This window comes from Microtus pennsylvanicus, chromosome 18 (assembly GCF_037038515.1).
Source record: "Microtus pennsylvanicus isolate mMicPen1 chromosome 18, mMicPen1.hap1, whole genome shotgun sequence".
Classification (NCBI taxonomy): domain Eukaryota; kingdom Metazoa; phylum Chordata; class Mammalia; order Rodentia; family Cricetidae; genus Microtus; species Microtus pennsylvanicus.
Window position 1 is genome coordinate 41,293,866 of NC_134596.1, and position 18,168 is coordinate 41,312,033.

At 39.8% G+C, this 18,168-nt stretch overlaps 1 protein-coding gene across 16 annotated transcripts in view; it reads right to left on the reverse strand.

Moving 5' to 3' along the window:
- Emsy (EMSY transcriptional repressor, BRCA2 interacting) overlaps window positions 1-18,168 on the reverse strand; it is a 67,925-nt gene that overhangs the window by 18,761 nt on the left and 30,996 nt on the right. For all 16 annotated transcript variants that reach the window (XR_012908359.1, XR_012908358.1, XM_075953276.1 and 13 more), the window contains 5 exons: window positions 16,206-16,355; window positions 13,983-14,153; window positions 5,880-6,016; window positions 3,171-3,344; window positions 2,418-2,616 (listed from right to left, as the gene is read on the reverse strand). Coding sequence is in view for 14 of the 16 variants with exons in the window: in XM_075953276.1 (XP_075809391.1) it covers window positions 2,418-2,616; window positions 3,171-3,344; window positions 5,880-6,016; window positions 13,983-14,153; window positions 16,206-16,355 (831 nt within the window). In the remaining 2 variants the exon portion in view is untranslated. The remainder of the gene's footprint in view (window positions 1-2,417; window positions 2,617-3,170; window positions 3,345-5,879; window positions 6,017-13,982; window positions 14,154-16,205; window positions 16,356-18,168) is intronic.

Below are 18,168 nucleotides of genomic sequence, written 5' to 3' on the forward strand. Positions count from 1 at the left end.
AAGAGGATGGCTGCATGCAATACAGCGGAGCATAATGTGTGACCCTGGCTGGACGTGACTAGGAGACACAGCCATAGGAGCATCACTTAGCAACTGGTAGTATGGCAACATGAATTATAAATTAGATAATAGTACTATTAATGACATTAAATTCCTTGACTTTGATAATGGTGATTTAGTAGCAAAAAGGATAGCCTATAACAAACAGAGACCTAAAAATGTAATTTAGAGGTAAAAGGATTTGGTACCTATAACTACTCTCAACTGGCTGAAAGAAAACTTTAAAATTGTACACACATGCAATGGACACAAGAGAAAAGAAACTAGAGACAGAAGCAGTAATGCAATGGTGTGGATATTGTTCACTGGGAGAGCATATGTTTAGCCAGGTATAAGGCTATAGGTTTCATCCTCAGAACCAAAAAATAAAATACAAAAAAACAAAACAAAACTGGAGAGATAGCTCAGTGGTTAAGAACACTGGCTGCTCACAACTGTGTATAACTCTAGTCCCTGAAGAATGAATGCTCTATTCTGACCTCTTCCAGAACCAGGCAGGCACATCAGTACATAAACATACATGCAGGCAAAACACTCATACACATATAGAATAAATTAAAAAAAAAAATAAAGCCTCCAATCAAGCAAACAAAACAAAATATAAGTAAATAGAAATCAGTGGTAATAAGAGCTACACATAACTAGTTTACATACAGATTCACACTCAGCAGGAAGATAAAACAGATATTAGTAAAGTACGTTGCAAGTTATTATAATCCCTGATGACAGGCTGAAGAAAACGATCTACTTTCTAAAATCGGTGTTGTGGTGTTTATTGAAATCAGCAGCTTCTTCTGTAATTAACAAGCTTTCAAAGATCATCTTAAAGTCGACTTGTTTTGTGAATGAACGTTTCTCATTTTCTTGGAGTGTGGACTTTTAGCCTTCGGAATAATTTTGTTCGTCACTAACAAAAACTTGTATGCTGCAATTGTAGGTAAATCTTTCTAAATCTCCTGGTGTGGTGGGACCCTGTCCGCCCAGCACTAGGAAAACAAAAACAGGAGGAGCACAAGGCCAAGGTCACTACAGAGAGGAAAGGCAGGTTGGGCTGTGCGGAACCTTTTCTCTACGGTAGGAGCAGGAATGAGGCAAGAACTGTATTTTACTCAACATTTATAGGGTCTAACACAGTTCTTAGTGCATAGTACAAACCAAGAAATAATTTTCAACAAACATCAAACTATGTAAAACAAATATGAAGGCATCGTTAAAGAATTAAAAATAACGAAGGGTATGATATCAAAAAAATGTGCTTTCTAACAGTGTTTAAAAAAATAAAAAAGCAGCAGGCATGCCAGCAAGGCTGATGCAGAGGAAGAGAGGAACAAGGACTAGGAGGAAAAAAAGAGTGTATAAGCACAGACATAAACATAAGCAGAAAAACTCTAATCCAAAATGCTCCATGAACTGAAACTTTCTGAGCTAAGTGACACGACCAGCAGAAAATCCCACACCCGACCTCACATGACGGTCAGTCAGAAAATGTGCAAGAAAAAAACCTGGAAACTTACCCTCTGACTAAGTGTATAAGGTTTATAGGAAACATATATGAATATCATGTTTAGACTCGAATCCCATCTGTAAGATCTCTCCACTCTCTCTCTCATGCATGCATGCACACACACGCATACACAAACACTAACACACAAATACAAAATCTGAAATCAAGACACTTGTTATCCCAAGTATTTCAGACAGGATCCTCAGCACCCAATAAGGGCAGTCAGGATAACTGAGTCATATGAACAGAAGACAATGTCTCAGGGCTTCAGAGTAGACCCTGAGTGTATATTCTGAGACTTCCTAGATAAACGTCATAATGATGGTAATACTGAAAATTATCTCCTACTGTGATATTCAGTTTCTAATAACTTTGAGGGTTAAAGGAAATGTTACTCATAATTAGGCAGAATAAAAAACATAAACTAGGACTCCATACAAACAGGATGCACAGCTACCCACCTACTGCTCACCTCTGGCCACCCTGACTCTTTCTCAAGGTTCAGCAATAATCAATTCTAAAAGCATATTCCTTTCTTATATACTTCTTCTACTTACCCAAACCAAAGAGTAGAACATAAACATTACCATCTGGAAACTACAGCTCTGCCCAGATCAATACTACCTACCTGATAAAAACATCACCTTTAATCTATCAACAATTTGATAAACATTTGACACGAGGTAAGAATGGTAAGCTATATCAAAATGAAACATCAACTCACTTATTAAACAGGCAAAATCAAATCAAATCAAAAGAACTACGAGCATACAAGTTTGGTCTGGAGTCCCTAGAGGAAACTGAGGCACAGTGTTATCAGGGTTTGTGCAATCAGAAGTACAATAAGTCTTACCTTGGGAACTCTGGGAGGACTCCGTGGAAGAGGAACTACTATCTGTGTAACCCTGTGGTTCTTCTTTTCCTTCCTGAGCAGATGAATTACCGGCCTCTGCGACCCTGGATGCTTGCTGTAATGTTTCTGTTACCAGCTGCCTTGTTTGTTCACTAACAACTGTAGCTTGAAATGTCACTGGTTTGGGTTTAATGAGAACCTAGAAGAAAATCAGAAACATCCCCAGATGAAATGTCAGAGCACCATTTAAATACTAAACTAGCCAGGCACAGTGCTTTATGTCTATTACCCCAGCACTCGGGACGGGCTAGAAGACTGTCACTAAGTCCAAGACAGCTTTGGCTAGAACGAAATCTCAAAAAGAAACAAAGAACAACAGAAGCTAAACTTGTAGGCCATTTCCAGATAAAGAAATTATCATCATGCATATTTATTATTAGGTTTTGGGTCCGGTATTGCTTACCAAAGACTATTTCACTCCACAGATGAACAAGAAGCTAAGCTATGCACAGTATTTTAAATGGGACATGCTAAACTGCAACAGATATGGTTCTTTTTATTTTTTGTGTGTCTGTGTATGTATATGGATGCCCTCAGGGGCCAGAAGAGGGTTTTGAATCCTCTAGAGCTGGAGTTCCCAATGTGAGTACACAGAATAAAACTCTGATTTTCTGGAGAAAAGGAAAGAAAATTTCTATCTGAGAATTTTAAATATTCAAAAGGCAAGAAAAGTTACCACATCTTACAACATACCTGCGTTTTTCCTTGTTGTCCATAGACAATTTTTGTGGGGATGATTTTAGCTGCTGGCTGGACTGTGGAACCTATTCCTTTGGGCTGTGTTACAATCATCTTGGTGATGGGTCTTGTAGCAGTAATGATAGCTGGTTTTGCTCCAGCTGGCACTGTCTGCAGAGTCTTTTCTCCCTAGATTGAAGCCAATCATTATTCAGTAGATTTATATGCATTTAAATTATTAAAACAAACAACTGCCATTTTACTGAAAAAGGACAGAAAGATTTTGCCAGGATGGGAAAAGGACTGTAGATTATGCAACACAAAAGTGATTAAAAAATCCTGGACTTAGTTAAATATTGTAAGTCATCTGACCAACTTTCTAGCCAGAAGGGGAAAAAAAAAAGAAATTAGGTAAGTTTTTAAAAATCACCACATCTGAGAACATCTAAGAACTTATACTGCCCTACTCATAGAATACCTATATTAAAACAGAAATTTCTGGAAGAACATACACTAAAACCTTAACAACTGTTATATCTGAGAGTTGAAATTGTAAGTCATCTCCCACACTAATTTTTACTTTTTAATAACCTGAAGTGAATTATTTATGTAACAAAAAAATGGTGCAGTATACCACAGATAAACATACACAGACAAATAAGGAGCACAGCGCAGGATGCTGTAGAAAGGACTATGGAGAGATAGAAAGACAAACGATATTGACATTCTTTCCAAGGCTCCATGGAGGGAAGGGGGAAGAAACAGCACTTCTCATGTCTTACCAGGACGTATGAATACCACTTTAGTCTATTACAGATTCAAGCCCATTAACCTGTCACCGTCTTCTGAATTTTCACCTGCTTTATTCTGTCTCTCTGTGTGTGTGCGTGTGCGTGTATGTGTGCGCATGTGCTGCTAGAGCCTGAACCCAGGGCTTCAGAGATGTTAGGTAAATGCTCTACCACTAATCCTTACCCTCAGCCCTTTGTTTTCTTCTGAAGTACCAGTTTCTGGTCACAGTTTTAATATCAGCACAGTTTTATTTTATAATTTTCAAATTAAATTTCATAAAAGTTAGCAGTTTTCACAGTAGCAGTTTTTTAATTTTAGCTATCACCATCATAGATGTGTAGCTTTCAAACTTAGCAGGTGGTAAGCTGAAAGCAACCTGTGAGCTGTCTAAAGAGTAGCCATTCAAAATTCATATCTACATCTGGGCCTAAGAATTATAAACCTAACTATCAGCTACAATTATCTAAAGGAAACAATATGTCTTATTTCAGCTCACATCCTGACTGCAGCAGCGTTCCCAGAAAGAGCTGTGATTTGTCCTCCAATGGCCACTAGTTTGCAAGTATGCAGCCTGTCCAAGCACGGTGACCCACACAGAACCCACGTGCAGCTTGCAGGATGTCATGTGGGAACGCTCCTCTGATGTAAGTGGGCCTGCATGGATGCAGGTGGGGAGTAGGAGCATGTGCTGTGTGCTTCGTGTGCTGATGACAAAGGTCCCATAGACCGATACACTTACTGGCATTTCCTGCCAAATTACTGCTCAGTATCTACTAGACAAAATTCAGACATGACTCTTAGATCTCCAATAGCAGACAAAATACCCTGCGGGAGGGAGGCAGTTTCAAGACAGGGTTTCTCTAGTAACAGCTCTGGCTGTCCTGGATCTCACAGAGATCTGCCTGCCTCTACCTCCCAAGTGCTGGGATTACAGGTGTGCATCACTACCACACGGCTATACCCTTTTTTGTCTTATAAATTCAAATACTACAGAATCCTGGCTTTCCTACTGAATTGCTATGTAAATTGAAAAAGGCCTAATGCGGACCATTTTCAATATTACAAAAGATGTGGTGCATAAGCTTTTAGGATCGACTTCTAGTGAGGTCAGAAAAGGTAAAGATGCTTCTGAGTCTGAGTGCTTAAATACCAACAACAGTAAGAAGCCAGTGACTGAGAACTTCCCATATGTTGTTAGACACTGTTCTAAGCACTTTCAAAACACCCATCATCACCCTACTGTAGACATGAAGAAATAAAAGATTACAGTGGCTAATAAGCCACCCAAAGTCAAAGAACAGTGAGACAACAAAGCCTAAATGTGTCTAAGTCCAACCTCTTAACAACTGCCTTCAGAGTTTAAAATGGGAAAAACGCAACAAATCCCCATCTATCAATTTTATCTTAAACTCAAATATTTCTGTTTGTCCAGCGTAAATCAAACACTAATCTACTGGCCATAAGCAGGAATAAAATTGTTCCAAGTCTTCCTGCAGTTAAGCATGAAACTGAGCACGCAAGCCATGGTCACAAGCCACCTTCATTAAGAGCAGTTATGAACAACATGCTTTCAGACTACTGTGAAAATGGCATCAGAAGACAGATAGAGGTGATTCTATCACAGCACTAGAGACTCAAGCTGGTCCACCCACTATGGGGTTCTGACGTTGGATGGCCTTTAAAATATTTAGTGGAGTGATGGAGGAATGGCTCAGAGGTTAAGAGCACTGGCTGCTCTTCCATGGGACCCAGGTTCAATTCCGAGCACCCACATAGCAGCTCATAACTCTCTGTATCTCTGGTTCCAGGGGATCCAGTACCCTCACACAGACATACATGTAGGCAACACACCAATGTACATAAAATAAAAATAAATTATTTTTTTTTAAAAATGTTTATTGGACTACTGAGTGTGTTCAAGGTCTTACTTACTCCAGCATTTAGCAATGTTGTGACAACGTTTTTGCCAGGGAGGCCTTGAATGGTCGTTCCTTTTCCTGTGGTCTTTTGAACAACAATCACATTGGGCTTGGAAGTCATTGGGATTGTAGTGATTTTGGTAGTCGTTCCTTAGAGAGTGGGAAGAAAAGGAGGCCTGAGTTAAGGACTAGTGATACTTGGCTGTTCCTGTTCATGATGTATACAAGTAATACAAGACTACATAATGTCATCGTTAGGTGATGTGCGTGTGATCCTAAGGACAAAAATGAAGGCTTGGAATAGTAAATTCTAAATCACCCCAGAATAATAAATATTAAGAATTGACTTTTTTTTTTTTAAGGTTTCTAAGACAGTTTAACTATATAGCCATAGCTGGGCTGGAATTCACTATGTAGACCAAGCTGGCCTCAAACTCAAAGAGATCTATCCGGCCTACCTCTGTCTCTGCCTCCCAAGTGCTGGGATTAAAGGCGTGCACCACCACAGCCCAGCAAGAAGTGAGTCTTAAAGCAACCCTCTTCTGAAAATCTGAGGACCTACACCAAATTCCAAGTCTACAACTATCGCTGTCCATTTCTCCATCAGCACTCTTTCCTGACTGGTTTAAAATGAAGCAGAAATCTTATGACACGTGTTCCCCTCAAATCTAATACTAAATTTATGTGGTCAGCATGATGGAAAAACTCTTCAAAAAAGGAACATTAGAGGCATATATCGAAATTCAATAAATTGTAGAAAGGATTTATGGAGAGACATAAAACAGTTGTGTGTAGTAGTCAAAGCCTATAATCCCAGCATCTGAGAGGTGAGGGCAGGAGGATTGTGAGTTTTAAACCAGCTTGCACTAGAATGAGACTCAACATTAGAAAAAACAAAAACAAGAAAAAGCGAACACAGATACGCAGATCAAGTGACAGTCAGTTTGAGCATCTAAGTGTGCACAGCTCTAGAGACCGAAAGGAGGAAGTAGACTTCCAGGGCAAATTGTTTTCAGCCATTAAGATCTACTTTCTTATTATACTAAGAGAGATAATTCAACCTCAGGAAAACAAGCACCTCACGCTCTCCCTCATATTTGGATCCTTTACGCATGAAAATAAGGGAATGTGAGGGTCAACAGGTGTCAGCAAAGGAAGGAGAGCAGTGGTGGTGCACGCTTTAAACCCAGCACTCAGAGGCAGAGGCAGGTGGATCTCTGTGAGTTTGAAGACAGCCTGATCTACAAGAGTGAGTTCCAGGACAGGATCCAATACTACAGGGAACCCTGTCTTGAAAAACCATTAAAAAAAAAAAAAGGAAGGAGGGCGAGCAAAAGGGACATCGAGGTGGAAAGGGGGCTACTAGTGGAAGCAGAAGGGAAGAAGGGAAGGACAGGAATGGGGCACAAGAGGCTAAAGAAACAACAAAATAATAGTTGTTTGAAAACAGCATAATGAGCCTAATCTTCTATAAGACAGATAAAAGATCTAATTTCTAAGTGTATATGTAACTCTACTAAGAGAAATACAGTGTCCTTCCCTCTAGAATCTGCTTCTCTCCCACCTATCAAATCTATCTACTATCAAATTTGTGCTCTATATTCTAACTGTCCAAGTTAAAGGCCAGGTACAGACTTTGGATTCCTGCCTTGAGTCCCTGTACCTGCAAAAAAAAATATGACCTTTTCATGTCACTGATGGCTCGGTGTGTAGCCGAGGGTTCACCAGCAACTCGGCTCTAAACATAACAGCCACGCAAGCGCACTCAACACTGCTCTCCTCTGCTTCACTACTGTTTCTCCGTTTCACGCTTCTCCATCTCCCAGTTTTGATATTCTACACCAAACCCAGCATCCTAAATTAAGCCTTTATACCAAGGCTCTTAACAGGTTAACTTGGTTTTAAAGAGTATTCTTAATCTCCCACTCTTCCCTCTTGAAAGTCACAACCCTACGTGCGGGCTAACAGGGTGGCACAGCAGGTAAAGACTTGCTCACCACGCCTGATGACTGAATTCAATCCTTAGGCCCACAGGGTAGAAAGAGAGAACCAACTCCTGCAAGTTGTCCTCTGACCTCGGCACCTCCATTCCCCAAAATAAATATCAAAACCAACCAACAAAAATAGCAGCTTACATAACCATATTAGTTCCTCCTGTTCAGGAATACAAACGGACGATAAACTATGAGGCTTCCCAGCACTGATCCACTAGGTCCACACTCCTGTGCGGAGCTTCCGAAGTTCCCACACTGATCCACTAGGTCCACACTCCTGTGCGGAGCTTCCGAAGTTCCCACACTGATCCACTAGGTCCACACTCCTGTGCGGAGCTTCCGAAGTTCCCACACTGATCCACTAGGTCCACACTCCTGTGCGGAGCTTCCGAAGTTCCCACACTGATCCACTAGGTCCACACTCCTGCGTGGAGCTTCCGAAGTTCCGATAGATTTTAAGATTGCTCCATCTACCTCTTTCCCTCAGTATGCTGATCTCATACTGAGCATATTAGGCCCAATTCTACTTTTGCTCCTTAAATTTTCTGTGCCTAAGGAAGCAGGCAGATTCTACTTTTCTACAGGCCTGTGCAGTGAATGTTTAAATACAGAATGGGCACTCAACAAAAACACAACTTATTTGCAAAAATATTACATAAAGTTATATTATTTTCCACTGGAAAAATACTAACATTCCTTACTAGAATTTCAAATGAACATATTATAGGAAGTAATTTTACACCAAGAATAATAGGGTTCTAGTTCTAAGATTTATTCAGAAGGGGCCTGGGAGATGCTGTTCTTGCCAAGAACCTAAGGTCAGCTCCCAGCACCCACACGGGGCCTCATTACCATCCATAATTCCAGGTCAAAGGGATCCAATACCCTCTTATGACCTCCACGGGCACCAGGCACATACATGGTGAACAAATGAACACACACACACACATGGGCACGCAGACAAAACACTCATACACATAAAATAAATCTAAAAAGTGTTTAAAGAATTATGAAGCAATCTGCTACACTGGGGCAATCCTGTTATAATTCTTCACAATATACTTGCTGTTGTGTAGGAATATTCAATACCCAAAGCCTCATCCGGGCTTATGGGAAAAATCGTTTTCTTCCTTCAACTACACTGTTAATACATGAGCCACTATAAATCACAGGAACCAAGCTGCTCATCGTTCAGTTAAGGCAACTTTAACTCTTGATTAATTCTAATCCGTCACATATGATGGGTAGGCCTTTTTAGACACTGGGAAATTATCAAATATTTGGTAATGGAAAAGTGGGTTTATAAAAATGATCTCAAACAATCATAAACTATGCTTTTAAATTAACACCAAAATATAAGGGTCTTTTGGTTTTAAGACAAAACTTGCTTAACAACTGGTTTTATTTACATGTACTAAAACATCTAATGAGTCCTTATAAAGGTTTTGCAACTTAGGAGACAGTCATAAATCAAGTCTACCAGTTTAACAAGGGGGATGGGAGGCGGTGTCAATAATACCAAATGGGAGGAAGAGGACTAAGAGGAAACAGCAAGTATAACATTGCTTTAGTCTGGAACATCAATCTTTTCTAGAATGACCAGTATTAAATGCCTGAAATTCCAGTGTACATGTCTGACCTACGGAGAAGTCTATGCGAAAAAAGTTACACATCCAAAAAGAAAAGAAGGCCATGGCTGGGCTTTTGCAGTAGAGGATCTGCAGTTCTCATAATACAACAGAACCCGCACAAGCGGGCTAGCACCTTGTTTTGCTTTAGTTTGGTTTTTAAGATTTGTTTCTTTTGCAGTTCCAGAAATCAACCCCAGGACCTTGCTCACTCACACTCGGCAACTATTCAGGTACCCGAGCTTCACTGCAGTCAATTTAGGATTCTTTTTTTTTCTCCTAGTTTTTTGAGGCGGGGGTTTCTCTGTGTAGCCCTGGCTATCCTGGAACTCTCACTCTGTAGATCAGACTGGCCTTGAAGTCGGAGAGTTGCCTACCTCTGCCTCCCAAGTGCTGGGATTAAAGGTATGTGCCACCACAACTGCCTTATGTGGATATTAAAAATGAAGCACATAAATCTTTTTCATGTGCACTGGTGTTTTGCCCGCATGTATGTCTGTATGAGGGTGATGGATTCCCTGGAACTAGAGTTACAGAAAGGTGTGAAAAGCCATGTGGATGCTGGGAATTAAACCTGAGTCCTCTGGAAGAGGTTAAGAGCCAGTGCACTTAACCTCTGAGCCGTCTCTCCAGTCTCAAATCTTTTTGTTGTTTTTTTAAGATAGGGTTTCTCTGTGTAACAGCCCTGGCTGTCCTGGAACTCACTCTGCAGACCAGGCTGGCCTCAAACTCACAGAGATTCACCTGCCTCCGCCTCCAAAGTGCTGGGATTAAAGGCGTGTCCCACAACCTCCCGACCCATTTACCATTTTTTTTTTGGCACATGCCGAATCCTGTACATGTTTATATATCATAGCAGAAACCTGTACATGTTTATATATCATAGCAGAATCCTGTACATGTTTATATATCATAGCAGAATCCTGTACATGTTTATATATCATAGCCGAATCCTGTACATGTTTATATATCATAGCCGAATCCTGTACATGTTTATATATCATAGCCGAATCCTGTACATGTTTATATATCATAGCCGAATCCTGTACATGTTTATATATCATAGCCGAATCCTGTACATGTTTATATATCATAGCCGAATCCTGTACATGTTTATATATCATAGCAGAATCCTGTACATGTTTATATATCATAGCCGAATCCTGTACATGTTTATATATCATAGCACGACATACAGATTCTGGCACTTCAGAGAACTACCAACAGAGACGATACTTAAGGGTAAAAACAATGGAATCAAATAACAATTACATTACGATCACAATGGGTTCTCCGATAATGATGATGAATTCCAAAAATTCTTTACTTTGGGGGTGTGTGGGATGCTTAAACTGGAGAGGCAAAAGAACTGCAGGCTATATAGTTGCAGGTTAGGCCATAGAGCTGGTGTGAGGCTAGCCTAGAATACACAGTGAGATCCTATCTCCAACAGTAACAACAAACTATGAAACAAATCAAAACTATTACAACCAGGTTTGGTGGTATGAGCCTACACTACTCTGAAGACTAAAGCCAAAGAATCACAAGTTCTAGGTCAGCCTGAATAACTTGGGAAAAGCCTGGTTCAAAATCTGAGGCTGAAAGGGGTAAGGATAGGGGCACTGAGAGGTGTGCTCAGCTGGAAGCCAGGGCTGGGGGTGGGGAGTGGAGTGTGAATATTATGGAATGCTGACTTAAGTTTATTGGCTTAGATCCTACTATCCACAGACTCTTTTTGTTTGTTTGATTTGGTTTTTCGAGACAGGTTTTCTCTGCATAACAGCCCTGGCTACCCTGGAACTTACTTTGTAGACCAGGTTGGCCTCAAGGCCTGCGCCACCATAGTCCAGCTCCACAGATCTTTAAACCACTCTACCTTGGTTTCTGTGTAATATTTTATGCAGCTTTCCCCAAAACTAATTCAATAAATAAGCAGAAAAAACATGCAAGCAACAGTTCCTTGTTAGACACTGGGAAGATAAAGAGCCATGGCCAAGTCTTGCCCCAGGCCTGCAAAATGCCCTGAGAGTTAAGACAATTAATTCAACCCAGAAGGAGCCAAACTTCTGCATAAAAGGAGCATTTTTCTACAGTCAAAATTCAACAACATTCACAATATATATATAATCTAAAAGTTTTGTGATGCATATGCATATAAATAACATGATTTCCATTTGTTTCTTCCAATAAAAATGAAAATACAACTTTTCTAAAAGGTACCATGGAAAATTTAACCTGCCTTCTAAGGTGTTATACAAAAGAAGCAAGAGCTTCACAAATAATATATATGTTCACCACAGGATTATTTATAATAACCAAACAAGAAAACATATAAAAGCCAAAAATTCCACATCTGTAAACAATTAAATCACTCAATAGTAAGAATATGATTAAATTATGGCACACAAGAGAATATTACATAACCATGGGGTAATCAAAATACATTTACTGATATGGGAAAAATCTAAATTGTTAATTAAAAATTGAATTTTAAATTACACAAAACATTATAGATTCTTAATTTTGCTTGTACCTTTCTAAATTCTCCCACAATTAGAGGAAGATTTTTTTTTTTTTGTTTTTGTTTCAAAGTCTTACAGCTCAGTGTCTGAGAATATTTTATCAAAAATGATTCTTTTGTATGGAGGACACAGGAATCAGAACCCACCACCTGCTCATAGATGAGGGCAGAAATTACTCAAATTTGTTCAATCAGGCTACCAGCTGATGCTGAGATTTTTTTTAATTACTATACTATAATCTCGCTGTCATAGGACAGCAAGAATATAAAGTAAAAAAAGCACTAATTTTTTTAAAATAAAGATTGTGAAATGGGAGCCAGAAAAATGGCTCACTAGGTAAAAGTACTTGCCACCAAGTTAGATTACTTGAAGTGAATATATCCTACAATGCTGGAACATTGTAATAATTCTCTCATGCAGAACCACCCACTCACTTCAAATAGCAACTAACCTTGAACAGTTTCCTCTTGAACACAAAGATGGTGTGTGTGTGTGTGTGTGTGTGTGTGTGTGTGTGTGTGTGTGTGTGTGTGTGTGCAGATAGATAGGTATCAGATCAAACCTCTGCTTCTAGGATGTGTGGACAATCTAATCTAGTAGAGAGCAGCAATGCCATAAATAAGGTCCCAGAAGAGACCTCCTGACATCTAGACACACCCGCAAGCTATACAGTACTATGAACTCAGACACAAGTAAGAAAGCTGCTCTGGGTCATAAAAAGCTACCTTCCACAGAAGTCAACTCTCTGAAATGTGTTTGAGCGAGAGCTTTATACTGTTGAAAGGCACTATCAAATGATACATTAGAGTATTTACTGTTTTACTTATATATCCACTTAGAAGCTACAGCACAATGATCCCGTCCTCCTCGGGTTGGCAAGCACTGGGTTTTCTCACTCACACTCAAGAGTGGAGCCAAAATTAACAGCTTTGAATAGAGAGCTCTGTGCCAACGCCATGCTCTGTTCTGCTTTTTTCCATTCTCTGAGTTATCAGCGACATCAAATTACCGCCAGGAACTTTATTCCTCTCACTTTAAAAGTTAGAACAACTCACCTGGGGCAGACAAAACATGACTTGTCTACAAAAATAGTAGACAGCCAAAATTCATAAGGCTTGCTTAATCACATCATTTACATAATTTTAATTAAAAATAATAATCAATGAAAACAAATGCCACATTAACATTCCACTTCAGAATCTGTAACCCATATACTGTAAAGATTAATGTGCCAATAAAAACCAGGTACTGTTACAGCATACCAACAAATAGGCAGAGGCAGTTCTACTATCTCAGTAAAATATTTCTAAAAAGCAAATGGTACAAATGGTGCAGAAACAAAGATGTTCACTAAGCTAAAGTGGCATTAATGACTGAGACATTCGGATGCACATACAAGCTCTTCCACCGTCCTCTCTGCAGGCACTGGACACTATGTTACCTCTAAATCCTCAGGTCTCCTCTTATAAAGCTGCCACAACACCTCAGGTTATACAGAGTCTAAAGGGGGTGACAAATGTGAGACTATTCTTTAAGTGAAAAACACTATGCAAACATAAATCATAGCTCTGCACTGTGACTTACAACTAAATGCTCTTCCAACTTGAGACTTACCAACAGCTATATTTAATCACTACATATACGGTCTGAAACGTGTCAAATTTTGAAGCAAAATCTGGTGTTAATAAAGTCCTGCTGTAGAGAAACATGGCCTTTTTAAAGATTTGTTTATTTATTATGTATACAGTGCTCTGCCTATATGTATGCCTGAGTGCCAGAAGAGGGCACTAGATCTCATTACAGATGGTTGTGAGCCACCATGTGGTTGCTGGGAATTGAACTCAGAACCTCTAGAAGAACAGCCTGTGCTCTTAACCTCTGAGCCATCTCTCCAGCCCCCAAACATGGCTTTTCTTCTAAATGAAAATAACCATTTTAGAGTGTGCTTTTAACACACTCTAGACATACCTACCAGAAACAATATTGCTGCTAATTATCTTGCCTCCCAAGGTAGCTAATGATTTGGGTACTACAGTAATGATGCTCCCACTGGTAGTTTTCACATAGGTCGCAGCTCCAGGGGTTGTGGCTACTCGACCTAAGGATGGGCTCACTGTTGGCCGGGTGTAGGTTGCCTGAGTACCTATAGGAAGTAGTGAAAAGAAAAACTGATCAAACTTTTCAACTAATAAAAAGAACTGTAACTGTACAATTTCACCATAGTTCAATGTCATATGTCACTAATAAAAAGAACTGTAACTGTAAATTTCACCATAGTTCAATGTCATATGTGTCACTTTAACTTGAAAATGGAACCACAAGGCGTCAAGATGTCCATTTACAACTTTATGGCCAGTTTTCAATGTGTACAGCAAGGACCAATGCCAAGTCTATTCTAATTAGTTCTACACATAAAATTTTGTGACGTGTTGCATCAAATTACCAGCCCAAGGAAAGGTAGAGCATTCCCTTCCCTTCTCCTGCTATCATTCTTCCACTAGTTTTTACCTCAAAGCTTAAATGTAACCGCCTTCCTGTCAAAGCCCTGTAGGTGTCTCTGTTACAGATATCTACGGTCCCTGAGTCTGTCTGATGTTGTCCCAGAGCTAAACTCAGTGACACCATTCGGCCAATTAAGGCAATATCTGTCTTATACCCTGCTATTCTCTAAAGAGATTTTCATCTTTTCAAGGACCAACGCATCATTCTACTAGAGATACAGCTGAAACTGCCAAGAACTGTCAGGAAGTTTACAGACTAAAATCACCTCTATTTGAGCATTTCCTCCACTTTAACTGGCCAGTTAGAAAATCTGTCTTTACATCTCTCTCCAAAGATTTTACACCTCTCCTACTATTTCTACTTTTCTCTTTCCCAGAGGATTGAAAACTCATCAGATGAGCATGATGCCCTTTCATATAAACACAGGAACTCTGAACAACTACTCCTACAGGAAGGATCAGCCTCAGGGAAAGTGAAGAGGAAAAGGAGAAAGACTAAGATGGCATTTGCTTAACCTGAAGTGAGATTCGGAAAACACTGTAACAGCTATTTCCAAAATATCCCACCTTGAAAACAATACTTTTAGGGTAGGAAGTCAGATGCTGTAAAAACTTAGAACCACTACAACCACAAAAGGAACAGTAAGAAGAATTAGTCTGATCACAGAATACATTCGAACCAGGAAAAAAAAAAGTCTAGTGCAAAATAAACATGGTACAGGGCTATAAAGTTTGAATGTTTTGAATTATAACAACAACAACAAGCAAACAAAACAAAACAACTCCAGCTTCTGTTCAAAACAATTAAAGACAGAGAGAGAGAGAGAGAGAGAGAGAGAGAGAGAGAGAGAGAGAGAGAGAGAGAGAGAGAGAGAGGAAACAATGTTGTACTATAAACACAGAAACATGGCCCGGTTTTGCTATGTATGGGTCTGGCTTTTATGTAGGTCTAGCTGGGTATTTGAACTCAGGTCCTTACACTTGCGCCTTAACAAGTGCTTTTACATACTGAGTTATAGCCTTAGCCCCTGACTTGATATCATTTAACATGTATAAGGTTCACAAAGGGTAGTTATTGAAAATGTGCTTCCCTGCTCCCCCTCAAGCACGGGAACAACAAATGCTCCAGTCTAGACGGTCCCCACTACTCTGTGATGTGCAGACTCTTGTGAGTGACATCCTTGATGGTGGGCACGTTTTCAGCTACTCAACAAGTGCTGGCTGAGGACCTACATGTGGGGAATAAGATTTGTCCCTTATCCCATGAAGCTTGCTGTCTATGTGGATGCCACTCAACCAACAACTACACGAGTAGAAACTGGAATAACTCATAGCAATGAAGAGAAATAACAGAGGACTATGAGGAAAAAATCAAAGAGGGCTAACTAACTTCAGGGCCGGGACAGAGTTCAGAGTCAGAAAGACCTGAAAACTGGGAGAGTGAGTGCTTCGCGCGCACCAGGCCCCTGGTCTGACCCCCAGCACCCAGGAGGTGGGGACTGGAGGATCAAGAATGAGTTCAAGGTCATCCTCAGCTTCACACAGAGTTCTAGGCTAGAGACCCTGTCTCAAAGCAAAATAAAAAGGACTTCTTTGTAGAACTATCTCATCCCTTTCTCGATGTGCAAGTCATAACGCTGGCCGGGGGCTTGTTTGATGACATGAACGGATGGCCTGATGCTTGTGAGACTTACCAGTAGGAGTAGTTACCAGCTTGGTTGTCATGATTGCACCGTTACTGCTAACCACCATAATAGGGGAGTTGCTACTGGTGGGTAGAGTTGCAGTCACTGGTTTGGGTAAGATTTTACTTGGTTGAACCTGCTGTGTGATGATTTTAACACCTTTGAAAGAAAAAAGATAAATCTCAGTACAGATAATTGTAAAAGAATGCCACTTAGCCCAATAGGGCAACAGTTACACACGTCTACTGAGTCTCACTCTAGAGATGCTTCTTTAACACTGATGAAACTCTAAGCTTTCGTCGCTCAAATTTCTCTCCTAAATCCTCCCAATGCAAGAATGCAGCTATATTATTTTAACAGATTTCTTAAAGAAAACTAAACCTGAACTTTTATCTATAATACGAGTTTTCAAACGAGTTAGCGAAAGCAAATAATCTGTTTCATCCAAGTACTTGAGAAGAAAGGACTAGCATAAGGCATCACGAGCAGTCCACACAGCCCTTCCAGCAGCAACAAAGACGTTTCGTGACTCGGAACTGACGTGATAAGCTGATAAACAGTTAACAAGCTAAGCACAGTTTTTGTTTGATTTGTTAAACGGCTGACTGATCTCTCATTTGTTTTATATTGAAATAGGATCTTATTATATAGCCATGGATGGCCTGAAACTCACTGACTAGTCCAGCCGGGCCTGGAACTACAGATCTTACTGCCTTTGCCTCCTGGGTGCTGGGATTACAGATGTGTGCCACTATGCCCAGCTTAAAAATCTTTTCATGCTTTTGTTTTTGTTGTTAGAACTGTTGAACCCAGGGATTCACACATGCTAGGCAAGTGCTCTTCACTAAGCTATATCCTGAAGTCCTAAAACAGCCTTCTGAAAAAAAAAGTATTTTGTTTGTTTGGCTTTTTTCAAGACAGGGTTTCTCTTTAGCTTTGGGGTCTGTCCTGGAACTAGCTCTTGTAGACCAGGCTGGTCTCAACTCACAGAGATCCACCTGTCTCTGCCTTCTGAGTGCTGGAATTAAGGTGTGCGCCACTACTGCCAGGCTCTAAAAAAAAGTATTTTAATAACTCACTTTATCAAATGCAGAATGCCAAAAGAGGCCACACCAGTACTGCACCTATATAAAACATGCATGTGAAAAAGAATTCAAAGGCGATATGCAATAAAAACAATAAAAATGTTAAAGAAGCTATACTGGGACTTTTTAATTTTTTTAATTTTTATATTTACAATGTTATGATGTTTACACTGGCTTTCCAAACATAAAGTATTCATTAAAATGCATGAGATCTAGCTACACTTCTAAATCAGTGGTAACTAAAGAAGGAAAATTTAGTACCATTTCTCAATTGCCAATCTTTTAAAGAAAATACAGAAAAAAATATTCTCAACACAGGAAATTAAGAACTGCATTATTTCTGGTGTAGTGTGATAATTTATCTTGACTGTCAATTTGACAGAATTTAGAATCACCATGGGAGCAAACCTCTGGGATTGCCTGGAGGAACTTTCTGGATTAGGTTAAGAAGGACGACCTACACTTCCTTGGCTCATCCTGGACTGAATAAAAAGGAGACAAGAACCGACCAGCAGCACCGCCCACTCTGCTGCTTCTCTGAGGACGCAAAGTCAAGCTCCGGCCACCACCACTTCCCCACCAGAGTCTCACTTCAAGTAAGTAAGCCCTTCCTTTCCTAAATGGCCTCTGTCACAGCATCAAGGAAGCAACCAATGTAGGCGGTAGCTTAAACTGAGAAATTACAAAACAGGTCTATGTATTTAGTAGCTTTAAGTAATTCTAAACTTCTACTAGCTAAGAAAGAAATTAAAATTACAGTATCTGGGCATAATTAGGTAAGTAACAACTCTTGTGACTATTTTTTTAATCTACAAAATAAAAATCAATTAGTATATACCTCAAGGCTATTATTGTAAGGATTAAACAAACTTGTAAAGTTTCTAATA